Source organism: Gossypium arboreum, chromosome 12, assembly GCF_025698485.1.
Source record: "Gossypium arboreum isolate Shixiya-1 chromosome 12, ASM2569848v2, whole genome shotgun sequence".
Lineage (NCBI taxonomy): Eukaryota > Viridiplantae > Streptophyta > Magnoliopsida > Malvales > Malvaceae > Gossypium > Gossypium arboreum.
Genome location: NC_069081.1, coordinates 104,683,783 through 104,704,478, shown reverse-complemented (window position 1 = coordinate 104,704,478; position 20,696 = coordinate 104,683,783). Strand labels below are relative to the sequence as shown.

The window sequence follows — 20,696 nt, the reverse complement described above, 5'->3', positions numbered from 1 at the left end:
CAGTAACCCATTATCAATATGTTATTTAACTTACTCATTAAATTGCAACCTTATTCCTATACATAATTACTCTCCCCCACTAAGATTTTCTCCTTAAAAGCTTAATTACAAACTTGACAAATAGAATAGTATGTTTACAATAATTTCACTAAAATAAGTTCATCACAATGAAGAAAATAAATATTCCCAATATTGTACATAAAATAATGAACAAACCTATTTGAAATAGACATAAATTAATTTATCGAAAGTATAACCAATGTGAATCTCTGTCTCTACAATTTCAACTTAAACAGGTTTAATATGGAATGAACCAACAAAGATCTTCTAGTAGTAGTTTTTTTAGAAAAATAAATCTCTTCAAAAAAGAAAACCCGATTACATTAAAAATCTTCATAGAATTCTTAGTATAATTTTCTCAATGATTCAACTCAATGAAGTGTTCTTAAAAAACCATATAAAAAAAAGGTATTCCTACAAATCTCTCAAATATGTGCATTAAAAATTGGGGAGCAAATTAAAAAGTTGTAATATCATCGTTTCGTTACTAATCAACAGTTGTGTGACAAAAAAACAATGTCAAAACATTAGTAAGTAAATTGTAATTTCTTATAATTTAATGATTAAGATTAAAATGAAAACATTAAAAAGTTAGTGAGCAAATTAAAAAGTTGTCTTTATCATCATTCTGTTACTGTTTTAACAGTTGGGTGACAAAAAACAATATCGAAAATATTAGTGAGTAAATTATAACTTTTTATAACTTGATGAATTAATATAAAAGTTTAGTATTAATTGGATGGCACAACGGTGAAATTTGTCCTTTTTATTTTAAATTGGGCCTAAATTGCGAGTTTCAAGGGAAACTCCATATTATTTGCTTTGGGTTTAAAACAACAGTTTGTAACATGAATGAAATGACGCTATGGCAGTAAATTTCGGCACAAGAAAGATGTGGAAACGAAGATAATCATTATGATCAACATACCTATGATGAAAGCTATATAACATATGCTGCGTCTTTACTTTCAGTCATGCACGATTAATACACAACTTCTTCAGTAGGGGCCAGCTGGGCCTTTTTCTGGCAGCTGTAATTCTGCAAAAATTCCAAGATTAATCTGGCAGCAGAATCTGGCTTTTCTACATGAGGAAGATGACCGCAATCGGGTATTTGGCGAATAATTGAATTCGGCAGTTCACAGTGCAGTCTCTGCAATATGCAATTCAAGAAGTTAATTTTCACTTTTGCTACTGGATCAGCTCAAAGTTTCAGTAAATTAACACCGGAACTTCAATTCGTATATCATTATTGTTATTGTTTGTCAATCATGTCCGAGAGCCACTTTATGGTAGTATTCTGATGCCTGTATGGAGCAAAAGTTTGAGTTGCTAACCACTGCTAGCTTGTTGCTAATAATCTGGTCATCCTCACCCCATATGATAAGTGTCTTCTGCTTCACCTGTACAACAAATTTTGCAAGTTACATGAAAATTTACACATTTTATTGCATTTATTTTGTTATATTAAGGCATACAAATATCTGCTCAAAATACTCCATATGAAGAAAAGTCCTTTTTTATTTTTTGTTTTTATGTTTTTCAAATGCATGTAAGAATTTGTAGGACCTTGAGATGCATCCAACACATCTATGTTACTCAGACACGGTGTTTGCGCCAGACACGGGAATTTCATTTAGAAAAAAAGAAAACCATGCATTTGAAGAATTCTTGGAGACTCATAACCCAATACCTATATTTAGACTATGCGCCAGAGAAATGAAGAGTAGGAGTAATATAACAATAGACAACAAGGAGAATCCATACACAGCAAGAATGGCAAGTTGTATTTCCCTAGAATAATTTTCCATTCATCATCCTTTGCGGTCGACAAATAAAATGAATTCCCTCCTTTTATAAGATAAAATTAACTTGTCCAAATGCTACAATATGTTTTAATTTTGCTCAGGATTTTGTCATTTAATTATATATTAAAGTATTTTCTGAAGTACTGTTATTCTAAAGATAATAAGGCAAAGTGGAATTTAGCACAGTTTGAAATCAAGGTCATATTTCATGTCAGCAACTCAAGGTTCCCTCTTGGAGATGAGTTGAAAATTTTATCAAAATAAAAACTAATTGAAACAATAAAGCTGAAATTAATATTAACTGTCAGTAGTCATACTACTCAGACTCAAGTGTGAGGGGCGTGAGAACTTCAAAGAAAAACGAAGTCGGACAAACCTGATCTATCTGTCGGCTGACATTGTAACCACCGCTGATCATAAAACTCACGGTTGCATCCTCCCACCAAGGATATAGGCAATGCAGTTTACCAATCTGTACAGGGGTACAAGAACAGAATGGCTATTAGATCCCCACTTCAACCTGCAATACTAAAAAATGTACTAGCTTCCTGGAATACACAATAATTAATCTGATAACTATTGCATTACTTTTCTTAGCATCATTTTAGTGAAGAAAACTTACATTAACCCAGTCTAAGCCGGTGTCAAATGACACACCCTTGAATGCCAAAAAATTTATATATAAGCGTAGCGGGAAGCTCTTCAATATAGATACCTAATTCACAAAAAAGTCTATGGTTATAACACTGATATGTGAGAAAAACTACGGAACTATGATGCTCCTGCTGTTCATTTTGCTTGATGCATCTATGTTCAATCTACATTTGAACATGAATATGGACATAAATATATACATGACAATCCAAGGACCCTCCAAATACAAGAAAAACTTGAAAAATATTGACTATTTGTTCGATACATATCCATATCTAACACACATTGGAGTCTGAGGAACATAGATTTAACAAGCCGACCCCTTCTCACAAAGGGAAAAAAAAAAGTACCCAACATTTACTGGTAAGCATTAAAGTGTGATGCCAATATCAAAGCCATACAATTAGCCAACAAAAGAAAGTATGAGAAAACACGAGTAAAACTAGATTTATTTGTAGATGTTGAGATGCATCAACAACCATTGAATCTATTAGAATTAAGTGAACCGAATCCTTATTTAAATAAAATACAGTGATAAAATAAAATAAAAGTAAATTCATATAAAACTACAATTCTTTTATTTTATTTTAGAATAAGGTTTTTTAAACAAGTCTACAAATAGACATAGTCTATTCCATTTGTAATCATTCGAATTCGATATAATGAATTTTCATCTCCTCTGACTGTATTTTTTTCTCGAAAGAATTTCTATGTAAAATCTTTGTAGGGTTTCCATGTAAAATCTTTGTGTTCTTTATTTTTATTTTTTTTCTTTGCGATATATTGTCATTACCAACATTCTATTTCTTTTACAAAATCAAAATTAGAAATGCGACAAAAAAAAAGTTAGGAAAAATGAGATGAAGTCATTTAACATGTCTGCTTGTTATTTCCCAAATAACAGAGGTAGGTAGTTAATGAAAACCAGAGAAAGGATTGTATGAAACAGTAACGCCATGTCATTTGTATCCCTTTTCAATAGTTTTATGCCACATCGGTATTCTTATCTTGAATTTCAGTATTTTAATTTGGATTTAATTTTTTTCAGGATAAAATCCTGAAATTCAAGATAAGAGTATTGATGTGGCATAAAACTATTGGAAAAGGGATACAGATGACATGGCGTTACTGTTTTTTCCCTAAAAACCATAGGGTGTGCCTCACATTTATCATTTATCGAAGAAGAGGTAAAATGGAGGTGATGTGGTGACAAAACCGCAAAGGAAACGAACGTGGCGATGATGTCATGACGAGCATGCAAGGGACATCATGCCGATTTCTCCAAGTTATGAAGCCGCGCTTTAAACTTTAAGTAGGACTGCTTCTCCCAATTGGAATTTGATTATTCCAAGAAGGTTTTAATATAATTATAACTCTACTCTAAGTTTATTGTATCTCTATTTTGTTATGCCAATCAAGAAAAGTTTTTATTTTGAGGGCGACAAGATGTAGTCGCATATGAATTTCAGTGAGAGTTTCGTGATAACTATGAAGAGAATTTTACCAGAGTTAGGATTTTGTTTTCTGGGTTTCTTCATATTATACCATCGTTTATTTACTCATTTATGAAAACCTAAAACCTCTTTTGACCGTGGTTTTTATCCTCTTTGAAAGAGTTTTCCACATAAAATATTTGCGTGACCAAATTTTCTTTTCTCTTTTTCGTTCTTATTTGTTGTTTATACGAGTCGATCCCAACAAAAACCTTTTGTTATTTTTACAAAAAAGGAGAAAATTCAGTCAAAAAGGAGCCAAATGATCAAAAAGGAAAAACTAGAACAATTTAGTTCAGGTGGAGAATATAAATGAGACAGATAACTATAAACATCAGGGATTGCCATAATCATTGAGATTCAAGGTTTTTATGAGTAGTTAAGAAGACTAACCCCAGCATAGGCTGCTGCTCGAGGTAACTTTGCTAGGTTTCCCGTGCCTTCCGCATATACACTTGCATCGATCAGAACAAGATTTTCAACCTAAACAAAGAAGTAACTGCGTGTCATGAGTTACATGAAGCATCATGGCATTTATTAGTAGAATCAATACCAAAATATAACTCTACTATCCAACTAGTCTAATGGAGAAAAGATCGTATTCCTAATATTGTCTAAGATGCTTACAGCTTCCGGGTTGTTGACTGCAAAATCAACTGCAACAGCAGCGCCCAAACTTGGCCCGATCAATGTCATTGGCCTTTTGATGTATGACTTCCATAGCTGTAAATAAGAGATAGCCAGTTTAATCTCAACATAATGAAACACGAGGAAGTTGGACTCAGGGCAACCACCTGCTATATGCTAACACTTGCCTCGGTGCCAATATGTTCAACCACTCTCATCAATCTGATTTCGATTTAACACTCTTATATAAGGTTACCCCATTTTTACAGTCTCACTGCTTAAATCATATGCCATTCTGTGAATTGAAAATTGTAGAGATAAGAAGATTTACCTGATAGAAATGCTCACGCTTAGATGCTACATCACATGACTTGATTCTTTCTAGAAATGAACATACAAGTAAATAAATAAAAAGGAACTAAAACTGAGGAACATACCATAAGTTGTTTGACACACAAAACAAAACAAACCTAAATTAGAGAAACCCCAACCAAGAATGTCAATAGCCCAAGTTTCTAAACCAGCCTCCTCAAGCAATGGAAATGTGTATCTCCATTCTAAACAAGAACTGGACAATGAAGAAAGTATAATCATACAAATAGCTAAAATGGGTCATCATTTCTAACGTGTTTAGTTAGAAAAGAATATATATATAAAAAGACCTGTCAAAGCCATGAAGGAGAACCACTGGATTTTGGCTGCTCTGAATCAATGGCTTCACGCAACTACTCATAATGCTTTTTTCTGAGAAGCTAGCCTGAATTGTTAATAAGAAAATTAATAGCCCATTATAAGTCAAATAATGACTGAAAAAAAACCATATATAAGTCTAAAGAAGAAGATGAGGAAGAGAGAGTTCACATTAACGGGCAGTCTTTCGATTCGGGTGGCGAGTTTCCGGGCAAATGGGTCTTTGATTTCTTCCATTTGCTTTGGTAGAAAGGAAGGGAACTTATCATCCGCCGCCGCCGAAATTGTAAATCGGCGCCGTTGGGTTTTGCATTCCGGGAATAATGTTAGAGCGGAGCTGGCGGAGGTGAGGGTGAGCATTTTTCGCCACCCGCGAATGGAGTTAGCAACGCACGGATATTCCCTCGATGAAGTGAGTGGTCGAGCATGCTTATTACTGATACTAACCGATAAACCGCGCAATCCGGACTTTTGTAATGGAATGACGCGTGTCGTAACACTTCTCCTCTTACAAGTTAAAATCGAATTGGCTCGGCAAATGCAGGCTGGAACACATCCCGCGCAAAAATGAAGTAAATTTAAAATTTAACGTGTAAAAAGGAATTTACATTTTCTTCAGAAGGAAAAAAAGAGACTACATGATAAAAGTTGTGTTTTTAGAATTCAACTAATGCTCAAACCCATTATGTAACTCATTAACAAAAATCATTAATATTTATAAAATATTAAAAAATAATAATAATTCAACCCTGGATTTAATTAGTTCGTAATTCAACTGATCTAATATTATTTTTCAAGTTAATATCTCGACTTATTTTTTATCCAACTGTCTAATCCAATTCAAACGTAATTGATTTATATCTTTACTAAAGCATATCACATTAATATAAAATTTTCAGGGTTAGAATAACTTGTGTTGTTTAGTGTCAAACTATACAGTCTAACTTTTTAACCGTAATGATTTTCATTCTATAACGTTTTTAAGAGGTATTTTCAGGCTCACTTCAAAATCAAGCGATAAAACTTTAATTGTGTAAAATACCACACAGATTAGGTATTATCTTATTTGAATATCGTTATGTTAAAAAATAAGTTACCTTTAAAGTAATTTTTCAACTTTAAAGAGAAGTTCCATTTGAGTTAAAGAAAAAGAGATCGTTTTTGTTTGAAAGCACTAAAGAAAATGTATTTGGTTGAAAATTTAAAAATGATTTTTAGAAATGAAAATGAAATGTGAAAAACAAAAAATGTTATTTTATAATAGGTAGTATGGACACGTAAATAAGTTATATGCATACTTTTTGATTTATAACTTTTATAAGTATATTATAACACTTTTTATGATACGTAAATTATTTTTATAATATATTTTTAGCCATAACTTTAGAATTTTTTAAGATTTAAATAATATTATTTTTATCATAACTTTATAAAATAAACAGAAACTATTTTATAATATAATTTTTAAGATTTATAATATTACTTTTAAAAATTTTGTAATAATTATTTCAAACACACGTTCACAAGATAAGCAATTATAAAAGTTGTTTTCTTAAGTTTTGTCGAGAGTCGTGCCTAATTAATTGTTGCTGATGCTGAAAAGATGCTTCTAAAGCAACTCCTGGTTTTAGCTGGGTTGGGCGATGTTCACGGTCCATTTATTTTGTTTTGGACTTTTTAGTTTGTATTTGGTTGTGGTTTTTCTCTTTAATATTATAAATCTCAATTGTTTAATCTCAAAAGTAATATATAAGTGATTGGAAAGTTATAAGATAATTAAATCTGAATGTAATTAATCGTGTAATTACTATAATTAAATATTTTAATTACACTCAACTCAATAAGAATCACCAATTACAATGATTACTTGAACATATTACATGTATACTTACAAACAGTTATACTTAAATCAATTATTAAATAAATAAGGATTTTAACCTTAAATTTAATTAATAAATAGGTCTGTTTCAAGTCAATATATATTCAAAATATTTTCTCAACAAATTTTAAACATCAAAATTTTTATCCTAGTTCCTATCTATAAAAGTGTTAAAAAATATTTCTCATAAATTATTTTCTAAATAAATATAAATATAAAAATAACAAAAATTTTAAAAATCAAAGCCTTTAAGCAACTTTTAAAGTCTATAAAAAGCAAGTGCATGATACTATGGCCATTTGAAAAGCTAGTGCACGACATGGTTTGAACCATGACATTTAGCATATAGAGGATTAATTATCCATGCTTTATGTGTTGTTTAAAGATCGATCTTTAGTGGCGTTTTTAATAAAAGCACCGCTATAGGTTCACATTTAGTGGCGTTTCAAGAAAAAACGCCGCAAAATTTACGCTAAACGCCGTCGTTTTAGTGGAGCTTCAATGGCATTAGCGGCGTTTGTACAAAAACGCCGCTATAGATCAGTATTAGTGGCGTTTTTAAAGAAGCGCCGCTAAAGGTATGCATATAGCGACGTTTGTTAAAAAACGCCGCAAAATTTTTTTTTAGTGGCGCTTTTATAAGAAACGCCGCTATATGTCTTATGTAAAGCTTTTAGTGGCGCTTTTATAGAAAACGCCGCAAAAAATTTTGTGAAACGATCTTGTGTAGAGCTTTTAATGGCGCTTTTATAGAAAACGCCGCAAATTCTGATCTATAGTGGCGTTTTCTCTAAAAACGCCGCAAAAAATCTTTTCATCTTTTTTTTTTTGTACTTTAAGTGGTTTATTTATGTTAAAATATAATTTATTTTTAATTAAATATTTATATTCTTGAGAAAAAATAATGACACGTAGGAAAAATTTGAATGTAAAACATAGAAAATATTTGTTAAAAATGATAAAATACTATTATTTAAAATAATTTTAAAGATTTTTGGTATATGACTGATTGTTTTTAATTTATATGTTAAATATTTTCTTATATAATTGTAAAAGAGATTGTATTAATTTCAAAATATTGAATTAATTATCATTATAGTTTAGAGTACTTTACGGTTTAGGGTATATGGTTAAGGGTTTAAAGTTTATGAGTTATTATTTTAAGGTTTAGGGATTATGGGGTTTAAGGGTTATGGTTTATTATTTAGGGTTTATGGATTATGGATTAAGGATTATGGGTTTAGGGTTAATAAATTATGGTTTAGGGTTTATGTTTATATGGTTAATGGTTACATGTTACGGGTCTAGGGTTTAGGGTTTATGTGAAGGGTTTAGGATTTTAGGGTTTAAGGATTAGAGGATTAGGGTTTAGATAAATTAGTATTTTTTAATTTATATATTAAATAATTTTTATTTAATTGTAAAAGATATAATATTAATTTTAATATAGTAAAATATTAGAGTAGTGGTGTTTTTGAAAAAATGGAATTATTTAGATTAAATTTTTAGATTAAATTATTTAAGAGATAATAGATAAACTTTATATATTTAAATATTAGATTTAAAAAAAATGATAACAAATAAAAATTAAATACAAGAAAAAATGAATATAAAATGGAGGTTAGTGGCGTTTTTGAAAAAAATGCCACAAAAAGCATTTATCTTTAACTAAAACACTGTTGTTTTAATTGGAGCTGGAAGGGGATTAGTGGCGCTACCTTACAAACGCCGCAATATATGAGATTTAGCGGCGCTTTTCCAAAGCGCCACAAACGTTTAAATTTTTGATGAAACGACGTCGTTTTCTTTTCTAGCATTTTATCCTCCTCATACCCGACGCTTAGCCATTTCCAGCGTTAATTTCCACCCTTTAATAGATTTCCCCCAATTCCCCTAATCCCTAAATTTTCCCCAAATCCTAAGCATCCAAGCTCCCGAGGCTACCCGACCACCTACTGCCGTCATGGTCGCCGTCCTCCTCGCTTCGAGATTTCCCCAAGTGCCTTTGAAATTTAGCAACCGAATTTTTGGCACCAACTTTCGCTCAACTACGCAACAAGTAAGTGTGTGCTTGTGCATTTTGGTTAATTTTCGTAAATCACCTACTTGTTTGTTTGTTTTCGATTATTCAAATGTGTTGTTTTTATTATCGGGTCGATGTAAACTTAGCTTAAGAGTATTCTATTTCATTCTATAGGCTGGGAAGGTGGATCATTGAAGAATTTGATGTGGGATATCCTCTAATTTTGTAATCTTGTTTTTAGGATTTTTCGTCAATTTCTCTTTTCATTAAGTATTTGCTAGTTTTTTATCCGGTTTTCAGGAATATCTGTTTTTCTTTTTTTCGAAATCTTGTTTGGATCTTCGGGTTCGTGTTTGGTTTCTTGTTTTTGAATTGGTGGAGATTGGGTTAGTTTTATATTTAATGCTGCGATGTTTGACCTTTGAAAGCTAAGCTTTTACAATCAACTTTGCTTGAATTCGATGGACATTGCTCCTATTTTGCGATTTGAATATGATTTTCAAAAAAAAAAGTTATTTTCTTGATTTTTGGTGGGAGACGTTTCTGGATTTGGTTTCCAGAAATGAGAAAGCCTGTGACTTTAACATGCTTCTTGTATAGAGTGAAGCTCATTGTTTTTGGTTTGAATTTTGATAAAAGATTGTTTTGATTTGGAATATTTTACATTTTCATGTGCTTGAAGTTCAAATGTTGTTATTTCTCTTATACGAAGTTTAATGGGAAAGCTACTAGGTTCTCTGTTGTGTTGTCTTTCTCATTTACTTGTGGTCCTCACTTCTTTGGTTTTATTTAGTTTACTGCTAATTTTAATCATCATTTTGTTTTGCAAATGTTGAGAAATGATTGTGTTTGGATAATGTTTAGTTGCCATCTCTCTGGTACACATGCACAGTCAATCAGTCTTTTTGCCCATATCCATGTTTATATTTTTATATATCTTTATCTCTAGTTTGTAAATATTATATAAAAAAGTGCAATTTATCTGTCTCTTGTTTGAGTATTGGAGTTTAAGGCGTGATTCCTGCATTTTGTTCTAGGAATTTTTAGGTTTATAGTGCTGAAATATAACAGTATGAAGCTAATTTATAAAGTCTATAGTGCTTTCAATGTATTTGCATACTTTCTGAGTTACATGTCCAACAGTCCTTTCTATTTGAATCATGCAGAAAGATATAGATTTGTTTTTCACTTTGGAGGAGGGAGTTCAAGGAACTTTGGACTGCATTACCCTTGAATTTGTTCTGATCTGTAGACTATTGTTCTGCTGGAGTATGTCTTATTTAGATGAGGCTGAAATAATTTTTTTTCCGATCGGCACTGAAAAAATGAAGGGGGAAAATGTGATAATAGTAAAAGCAAGATAGTCTGTTGTCTTTTCAAGTGGAAAGTGTTGTCAAAGTAGGAGAAGTGATGCTCACATTTGTGATGGTTGTAGTTAGCATCTTGTTTGTTCTTTTAGGTTGACTATTGGATTTCTTCAAAAACTCATCCTTTTTCCTGGATACGGAGGCTTTAGAATTGAGTTGAGCGGGACCTGACTTTTATCGTTCATTCTTTTCCCCTCTTTTTTTATTTTCACTTTTCTTTTCTGCAGATAGAGCCAATCCCAAGTGGAAATCTGCCTCCTGGTTTTGATCCAAGTACTTGCCGCAGTGTGTGAGTGTTTGCCTAGATTTTTTTTACTTCTTTTTTCCCTTTCTCCATTTTGTTTTGTTTGTATATTGTGAGTCACTTATTTCCCCTTCTTGCTTAAGCACCTATCCTAGTCACTTCTGTGCTTATAACCGCATGAATTAGAGACACTTTCCTTCATGAGTCTGCTGATTGGATATGTTGCTATGACTCTCCGTGCAAAATTCTAAGGTAATGGCTCTTTTAATTGATAGTTAAATGGTTTTTGGAATGTGATAGATGCTTGTTCTTGCATCTTTTTAATAACTTTGAAAGTTAATTATATAGTTTTATTTATCTCTTCTTTTTTCTGTTTTTTCTTTAACTTTTAGTTTTTTTATTTTTGAGAAACTGCAGTATGTGGGAAACATCCATTCACAAGTGGTGAACCACTACTCCAAGAGGTTTTTGCAAGTCTTGGTCTGTTGAAGGTTGCAAGCTTATCGAAAGGAAAAGGTATTATTTTCAAGATTTTCCCTCTTCTTTTTTCCCTTTATGAAAGCTGTGAGGGTGCACTATTTAACTTGAAGATTGACTTGGAGCAGCTTATACACTAGTGATAGGACACAACCAAACTAAACTTTCTGGCAAACTATAAGTAGCTTATAATCATTAGTTCTTGAATCAAACTCAAACCCAAAATTTAAACGTACATCATCAGTATAACAGCAAATATTTGGTTGAGGCAATGTAATGTATTTTTTTAATGGAAGGGTTCCAAAAAATGAAATTCAAAACATCTTGTGGTAGAAAAGTAAGACAAACTAACCATAATTGCTACTTTGAAATCTTGTGTTATTAATTGGATTTGACTATAATTTGATATACCAACTATAATTTAATATACCAACGAGCTTTGTATAAAGAAAATGAAAACTCATAAAAGGCGGGTTTAAATATATTATTTTTCGGCTTTCTGTTCACTATATACAAGGTGATGCATTTTTTTCTAGGCTTTTGATTAGACATTTACGATCATACTTTTCTATTTTAGTGTTCTTCACATATTTTCAGACTAAAAAAAAAATTGACGATGGTAATGAAATTATTTTTAAATTTTATATATTTTTATTTTATTAAATCAATTATTTATTTAAAACTTTCACTTTACTTTATGAGACAGGATAAGGGTGGGTTACTTTGAAACAAAATTAAAGTAAAAAATATCGTTACAAAACTAAACTAAATATTAATTGACCTTTTGAGAGAAATATTCTCTCAATAAAATAGTTTAATTCATTGATGTTGAAGTCATCATTTTTAGTTATAAATGTATATTATTGTTTTTAAAAGTTATTCTTTGAGAAAATTTAATTGATATTTTTTAGAAAAATAAAATAATTTTAATTAGTACATGATAATGATGCCATTACTATATACAAAATCATTTTGAATTTGGTCAAAATTTTACTATTAATCATTATATTTTGTATAAATTATTTAATTTAATATTTATATTTTAATGATTATTTATTTTTTTTGTATTTTTGAGTTGTTTAATTTTAATTTTGGGTTTTTAGAAAAATTTATATAATCTCTACGTTTATTTATAACCTTTCTTTAATTCTTAAAACGTAAAAAGAATATGTTTAAATGCACTTAAATTTGTATTCTCGAAATTGCTACAACAACAATAATACCAATTAAATAAAAGTTGAATTGATTTCTTTAGAAATTTGAAAATTTAATATTAAAATAAATTAATATTGTGATATCAATGCCTAAAATAATCAATTCATGTGATTTTGATATTAATAAAATGGACTATCTCACCACACGGATCCAACAACAAGGCTCAAGTTGGAGAACAAAATTTATTCATGTGATTTTTTAAAATTTATTTAATTAAAATAATTTTTTAGCTTGGGAAATAATATTTATCTTAATGTTAAATATATATCATATAAAACTTACAAAACTTACATAATACATAAATATATATCATAAATATATATCATATAATAACTTACATAACTTATATACCTTACAAAATACATAAATATATATCATATCATAACTTACACAACTTACATAATACATAAATATATATCATATCATAACTTACATACCTTACATAAATGTATATCATAACATAACTTACATAACTTACAAAGCTTACTTAACTTACGTAATACATAAATATACACTTCAAAATCCCCACTGAATTAGTTTACACTTATTAGATAATTTATACTTGATATATATTATCTATTTTAGTAAACGCAATTTATTGTCAACTTTAGATTTTAAGAACTACGAAATGGATAGGAGTTTTGCTTCTGTAGCTGAGGCCGAGGTACTATGAATTTATTAATTCTTTCAAATATTAATTACTTTCTACTATTAAATAATATTTTTACTACTATATTGTAGGAAGTCAAATCTGGACAAAAAGTTGGACGCCTTCAGCTTTTTGAGATTACGCATAGGAAGAAAGATGGATCTCCTATGACATCTGAAGCTGGAGAAATTATGGTATATTTACTTAATAATATTTGATTTATTCTAAATATTTATAATGTTTAATTATAATTGTTTAATTCGATTCATCATTACTAGTTTTAAATAATGTTAAGTTATGTTGCATTCCTTTTTATTATATATTTCGTTTTTAACTGTTTAATTGATTTTTTAGGAGAAACTAAAGGAGAAGAAGGCGGAATATGAAGCGATTGCTTCGACTGATAGTTCTGTTAATCTTGAGAACATTGATAATGAATTATCACTTGAAGTTTTGAGTCTGAAAAGTACAATCGGGTTCGATTTCAAGGATCTGGTGTTACCCCGACTCAATATTTTGGATCCGACTCCCGAGAATACATGCCTTAGGAAGTCAAGCTCAAGTGAAGTTCGAGGTTAAGAGACCAGATAGCTCGGATGCAAGCGAACACGGTTGAGCAAATTGCGAGGTTTAACGAAAATATGAAGAACTCCAACAACAACTTAGAGCGGAGGCGAGAGAAGGAGGCGGCGGGGAGGGAGGAGGCAAAGCAGAGGAGGAGGCAGAGCACGAGCGAGGGAGGCGAGGCAGCGAGTGATGGCAGCAGAGCGAGCAAAAGTACGATGACCTCCAATTGACTTCAGCAGATGATGTAGATGTTTCAGCAATCGCAAAAGCCGTCATCTTAGACATTAGTTTTCTCATTGTAAGAATGTTTTTAACTTTGCCACGTTTAACATTATTGTAAGAATATTTTAAATTATACTTTATTTATTAATTATATCATATATCTTTCGTTAAATTTGAAGTATTATTTAGAATTAATGTTTTTGGTTGTGTTTTTATGCTAAATTTGCTGTTTTTGGCTGCATTCTATACTATATTTGTTGTATTTGGTTGGATTTTAATGCAGGAAGTGCTGGATATTGGTGAAAAAAATATATTGTAAATCTCCATTTCTTGTGAAATGAAAGAAGTTGAAGCGAACAGGTTGAAGCTGACCCCCGAGTTTCTTGAGCTTCTAATTTATTGAAGCCATTGCTGATAACATAAAAATTTTCTTTGGAGACAAGGTTTTATTCTTTCTTAGTTCATCCCTTTGTCTTTCACCATAAAACCTTGGCTCATACATTTTTTTCTGCAGGTACCTAATATGGTTGTGGATCAAAGGTTGCTCGGTAACTTCCTTCAGGATGTACCCAGTCAAGTGCGTGCTAAGAGACGAGAAAAGTAAAATGCTTGAAGTTTTCCAATAGTTGCTTTGAAGTGAAATGTCAATGTAACTTATAAACAACAAAAAGAAAGTTCAGATGGGACCAATGACTGGTTTACCCACTAGCGCCTTCCCGCCCCTCACTGATGAGGATTTGAGGTTTATTAATAATCCAGTTTCTGATGAAGAAATTAGAGTTGCTTTGTTTGACATGGCTCCTCTGAAGGCTTCAGAAAGTGACGGTTTTCACGCACTTTTCTACCAAAGTCAGTGAGACCATGTTGGTACTTCCATTTGCAGTTGGGTTAAGAGTATTTTTGCTGGTAAAAGTATTGATGCGGAGTTAAATAATTCCCTTATTGTTCTTTTACCTAAAATCCAAAATCCGGAATGCTTTGCTCAGTTTCGTCCAATTAGTTTGTACTCTGTTCTTTATAAACTGGTTACAAAGATTATTGCGAATCATTTTAAAGTGGTTTTCCCAAAACTTATAGCTCCTGAGCAGACTGACTTCATAGCAGGACGGAATATCACAGATAATTTTGTCATTGCTCAAGAGGTTGTACACTCTATGAAGAGCAAGCAAAAAAATAGAAAGTGGATGGCCATTAAAGTTGATTTGGAAAAAGCTTATGATCGAGTGCGATGGGATTTTATAGACTCGTCACTTCAAGCTGCAGGTATTCCTATTTTTTTACGTAATGTTATTATGTCTGCAATTTCCACTTCTACTATGCAGGTATTGTGGAATGGGATTCCAACTTCGAAATTTAGACCAGCTAAAGGTGTTCGACAAGGCTGTCCTTTATCTCCGTACTTATTCATTTTGTGCATGGAGTGGCTGAGTCACAATATTCATGCTGCTATTGGTGCGGGTAATTGGACCCCTATTCGGCTGGCTCTCAATGGTCCACCGCTTTCTCATCTTTTCTTCGCGGATGATTTGATTCTCTTTGGTCACGCTGAGGAGCATCAAGCTCAAATCATTAAGAATATTCTTGATGATTTTTGTAACTACTCGGGGCACAAAATTAATATAAGAAAGACAAATATTTTTTTCTCCAAAGGTGTGGACAGCAATTCAAGGAAATGTATCAGCAGTTTTTTTGGATTTCAGGAAGTTGACAATTTGGGGCTTTACTTAGGTGTTCCCCTTTTCCATGAAAGGGTTACTAATAATACATTACGCTTTGTGGTCGATAAAGTGCGCAACAAGTTGTCTAGTTGGGACGCCAGACAGCTTTCCTTGGCCGATAGGTTAACTTTAGCTCAATCTGTCCTTCTTTCGATCCCAAGTTACTTTATGCAAACAATGATGGTTCCTAAAGGTTTGTGCGATGAGATCGAATGAATTGTGCGAAAATTCATTTGGGGATCCTCTAATGGCAACTCGAAGGTAGAATTGGTTAATTGGGACTCGGTGTGTCAACCGAAAGCTCATGGGGGCCTTGGTCTAAGGCGTTTGAAAGATCATAACACCTCTTTCATGATGAAGATTGGTTTTAACATTGTCTCTAATGTCAATACTTTGTGGGTTCGTGCCCTTCGATTAAAGTACGGAGTTCCTAGTGGTTTACCCGAAAATATTTCAAGGGGGTGTTGTTCTTTCCTATAGAGATCAATTGCTAAGGTTTGGCCCCTTATTTATGAAAACCTCTTATGGTCCGTTGGTGATGGTAAGAATATTCAATGTTGGCGTGATCCTTGGATCCCAAATTGTGACCCTTATTATTTTATATTTCATGTTTTTCTAACTTTAATATGGATTGTAGGTGTAACAGCCAATTTTGGCCCATACCAACAAACCAAAATAAAACACCAAATACAATAAATAAAAATAAAGTCCAAGAGTCACCTAGCCCAAATTACAAACTACCCAAACCCCATCAGCCCACTACTAAACCAAACCCAATTAAATACAAACCCTAAAGCCCAAGACAGCCCAACCAACTAAAAATTTTCAGACAAAAAACCTAGTCTGCAGACTTTCACCATTGCCTCCTCGCCACGTGTGCCACCACGGCTCGGGCACCAACCATCAGCCTCTGACACGACCTGTAAAATGAAGGTCCACACGCAAGCAAATACCAACAGCAGAGAAACGAACAAAGAGAAAACGACAAGCAAAAAAAAAACGAAAGGAATCAAACAAAATGAAAAAACAAAGAACAAATCAGTGTAACTCGGCTATAAAAAGCCAAAATCAATCCCTTTCTTTTTTTACGGAGATTAGAAAGCAAAATGCAAAATAAAAATTAGAAAGGTCGTTGTTTTAATATTTTTTGTTTCTTTTATCTTCTCATTTTTTTCATTTTATTTCATTTTTTAGATATCTATTTTAAGCATAAAAAATAAAGAATAAAAAAGAAAAGGGAGGGGCTTACCTGGATCTCGTGGTCGCGCGTCGGAGAACACTTTTTCATCACCGACATAGGACCCAAAAAGGGGGGTTGAGGGCCTCCTTCGATTCTTTCAGTTTTGGTAGCCTAGCCTTCAAAGGCGTTTCAAACGAGGCTAAGGGGACCATTTTGCGTCTCCCCGACCACCGTCTACGGTGGAGGAGCGGTGGTCCGGCGATGATGGGTATATTACCCTAGCCAAATGAGAAGAAGGAGGAGGGAGAGAGAGAGCAGGAAAGCTCTCTGTCTTTTTTTGAAAGAAAATGAAGTTAAAATAAAAATAAATAAAAAATTTTGGCTTTAATAGCCATGCAAAACACTGCCGTTTTGCACACATATGCTTGGGTTTGGGATATTGTCCTATTTAATCCCCGCGAGTTTAAGCATGTTTCGAATTAGCCCCCAGTGACCTTCTCTTTTCATTTGCAATTGATACCCTGAATTCTGGCCCACTTTCAATCACGTCCTGCATCCTTTTTGTTACTTTTATTGTTTATTAATTTTAGAATGTTTTATTATGTACTATTTCAAATATTTTACATATTGTTTGCTACTAGATTATTTATGTATATGATTTATTTTAACTTGTTTTAACATTGATTATTAAAAATTGAATTATTATCCATTTTAAACGTTTTTTTTTTTGTATATTGAGTGTACTTGGCTATTTTGTTATATGATATGTTTTGATACTTTTCACATATCATTCATATAGTTTATTTCAATTATTTTTATACATATAACAAAGTGACAGTTTTGTATATTATTATTACTATTATTATTTTCTTTAAGCCCCTTTTATTTCAAGTTTTTATCTCTATGTATATATATGTATATTTTAAATTAATCTATATGCACATCGTTCATTTTAAAACTATTTTCATGCCTTATATAACCCTATTTATTTATTTTAAAATATTTGTTATTATTGTTTACTTTAAATTTTATATATATTTTTCATACTTTTACATGTATATATATTATTTACTTTAAAATTATTCGTATGAATCTTTTTCAATTTGCTTTATGTAATATAGATTTTAAAATTCTCTACATTATATATTTTACAAATTTGCTTCGTGCATCATTTGTTTTAAATTGTTTATTGTAAAATTTTATATGTATTATCAATTTCAAATCGTTATATCTATTTTGTACACATATACATACTAATTATTTATTAGATGTCTTGAGTATTACATATTTTAAGTTTCTTTTACATAATATTTATTTTATACTTGTTTAGGTATCATTTGTCTTAAATTATTTTACACATTATTCATTTTAAGCTTTTCCCATATATTATTTATTTCAAATTTTGGTCTGTAATATCTATTCTAAAATCTCTTATACATATATTCTTCTTTTAAATTGGCTTGCACATTGTTGATATTTCTTTTATTAGTTATTTTAAATTCATTTCTTGTCATTTTAAATTTGCTTTACGTTTTATTCATTTTAATTTGCTTTATAATATTTTTATTCATTTGTCTTTGATTATTAATGATTAGTATCTAAGCGATATATGTTATGTGAATATTACCATTGCGTGTATTATATTTGGTCTATTCGTATCTTCATCATTGTCATTTGCTTGTATAACATCGTATTCATGTTGTATAATCCCATGCTCTACGATATATCTTTGTTTTATCTAGCCTAAGTCATATCATACATTAAGCCCAATACATTTATCCAATAAATCATTTTATTTTAATCTAACAAATACACGTCGTTTAAATATTGTATTCGCCACTATTCAAAAACAAAATTTTCCAAATAAGGCAATGTTATGCATTTTGAAATGTCGAGGAATTGTGCCCTAACTTACGGGGTTTCGATTCTCTCGTTGATTCTAAATAGCCAAATATCCTTTCGAGTTTTAAGAACACATGAAATTTCAATTAAAATTAAAGATAATTTTGCGCTCAGAAGTTCAAGGTATCGCGTCCTAACTTACGGGATGTGATTCTCTGATGTCTCGAGACGAGGAAATCTTTAGCAATCGTTTTGATCCAATTCAAGCACTTTTAAACTCGACATTCATAAAAAGGGATCGTATTTCAAGATTTATTTTAAAACTTTTCAATTTACGATATTAAGACATTAATTAATCAATTAGGTACCAATTTTAGGCGTTATGAGGGTGCTAATCCTTCCTCGTACGTAACCGACTCCCGAACCCGTTTTCTCAAATTTCGTAAACCAAAATGTCGTTTTAGTAAACTAAAATGTTTTATTAAAACAAGGGTGATCCGATCACATCCAATAAAGATCGGTGGCGACTCCCGTTTTAATTTTCACTTTCAAAATCAAAGTCGATTCCTGTTTTAAAAAATGGTTTCGACAGTAGGCTTAGTAATATGATTGCAGGTGATGGATCGTGAAATTTAGACCTTTTTCGTTTGTGGATCCCAGAAGAGATCATTAATAAAATATTGGAATCCCACCACCACACCCTTTTTTAGGGCCTGACAAAATTGTGTGCAGAGCTACCTCGACCGGCTTATTTTCCATTAAAAATGCCTATGAGAAGATCCGATATGGTACTTTGAATTCTAAAGAACGTACTTGGGAGTTGCCTTGGAGTTTTAATGGTCCTCAGCGTATCCGGTACTTTTTATGGCTCGCCCTCAAGCAGCGCCTTTTAACGAACGCCGAAAGATCAAGAAGAGGCATAGGGAATAACAGCACTTGTGGATTTTGTGGTCATGAATGCAAGGATGTACTTCACGTACTTCGAGATTGTTCTGCAGCCCGAATCATATGGGATAGTATTATTCCAGAAGAAAGACGATCCAGGTTCTATTTTGGCTCCCTTCAAATTTGGATGATGATTAATCTCAAAAATCATTTCTCTATTTCTATTGATGGTGTGGACTGGTCGTGTTTTTTTGGGATTATCGCTTGGCGAATTTGGGAGAATCGCAACTACTTTATTTTTCAAGAATTTTCTTGGAGTTACGAGAGATCCTCAAAGGTTCCTACAGTTGGGCAAGACAATATTCATCAGCCACAAAGCTAGTTCATAATAAGGCACATGCTTCTTCACACATGTTGCATACAGACAGCAATTGGGTAATTTTGAAATCTGATGGTTCGGTCAGATTTGATGATGGCTTTGCAGCTGCTGGAAGGTTTCTTTCTGATCATAATGATGGGTGGATCATAGGGTATTGTAGGTATCTAGGTAACTGCACGGTGGTCGAAGCGGAGCTTTGGGGGATTTTAGATGGCTTAAATCTTATTTTGAATAGAAGTCTCGAAAAGGTTGTTATCCAAACTGATAGTATTGAAGCTGTTAATGCTATTCAAGAAGATATTCAGGGATATCTAATTCTGCTCTTATCAGAAGAATCCTTAATATTCTTAAAGCTCTTAATCAGTGGAAGATTTAACATATTCCTTGTGAAGAAAATCCAATCACAGACAGTTTGGCCAAATCAGTTCATTCTAGAAGACTTGGGTTACGATTGATAGAGGATCCTCCTTTGTGGATTTAGTTTTCATTTATTTGTAATTTTTTCTTTTCACCAAAAAAAAAAAAGAAAGTTCAGATGGAACTTTTTCTTGATGAAATTTTGGGGAAAGACTTGATTTTGCACTTGTTCATAATAGTTATAATTAATTGCGGTTGGAATTAGTTTATTCTTTAATAAACAGCACCTGAATTGCAAAAGTAAAAGTGCTTTTGTATCATACAGTTTTCTGCATACTCAAAATGAATGATAATTATAAT

The 20,696-nt window shown here is 31.8% G+C and overlaps 1 protein-coding gene across 2 annotated transcripts; it reads right to left on the bottom strand.

Annotated features, from left to right (window-relative positions):
• Positions 1-823: 823 nt before the first annotated feature.
• LOC108477444 (uncharacterized) lies at positions 824-5,885 on the bottom strand. Of its 2 annotated transcripts, XM_017779990.2 has the most exons (10): positions 5,504-5,885; positions 5,305-5,399; positions 5,113-5,210; positions 4,974-5,023; positions 4,643-4,738; positions 4,409-4,498; positions 2,491-2,583; positions 2,245-2,340; positions 1,398-1,463; positions 824-1,213 (listed from the first exon to the last, which is right to left on the bottom strand). In XM_017779990.2, the coding sequence occupies exons 1-10, from the start codon at positions 5,690-5,692 to the stop codon at positions 1,043-1,045; spliced, it is 1,044 nt and encodes a 347-aa protein (XP_017635479.1). In that variant the 5' UTR covers positions 5,693-5,885; the 3' UTR covers positions 824-1,042. The 2 variants fall into 2 exon arrangements, with proteins under 2 accessions (XP_017635479.1, XP_052878399.1); XM_053022439.1 differs by lacking the exon at positions 2,491-2,583.
• Between the last annotated feature and the right edge of the window lie 14,811 nt (positions 5,886-20,696).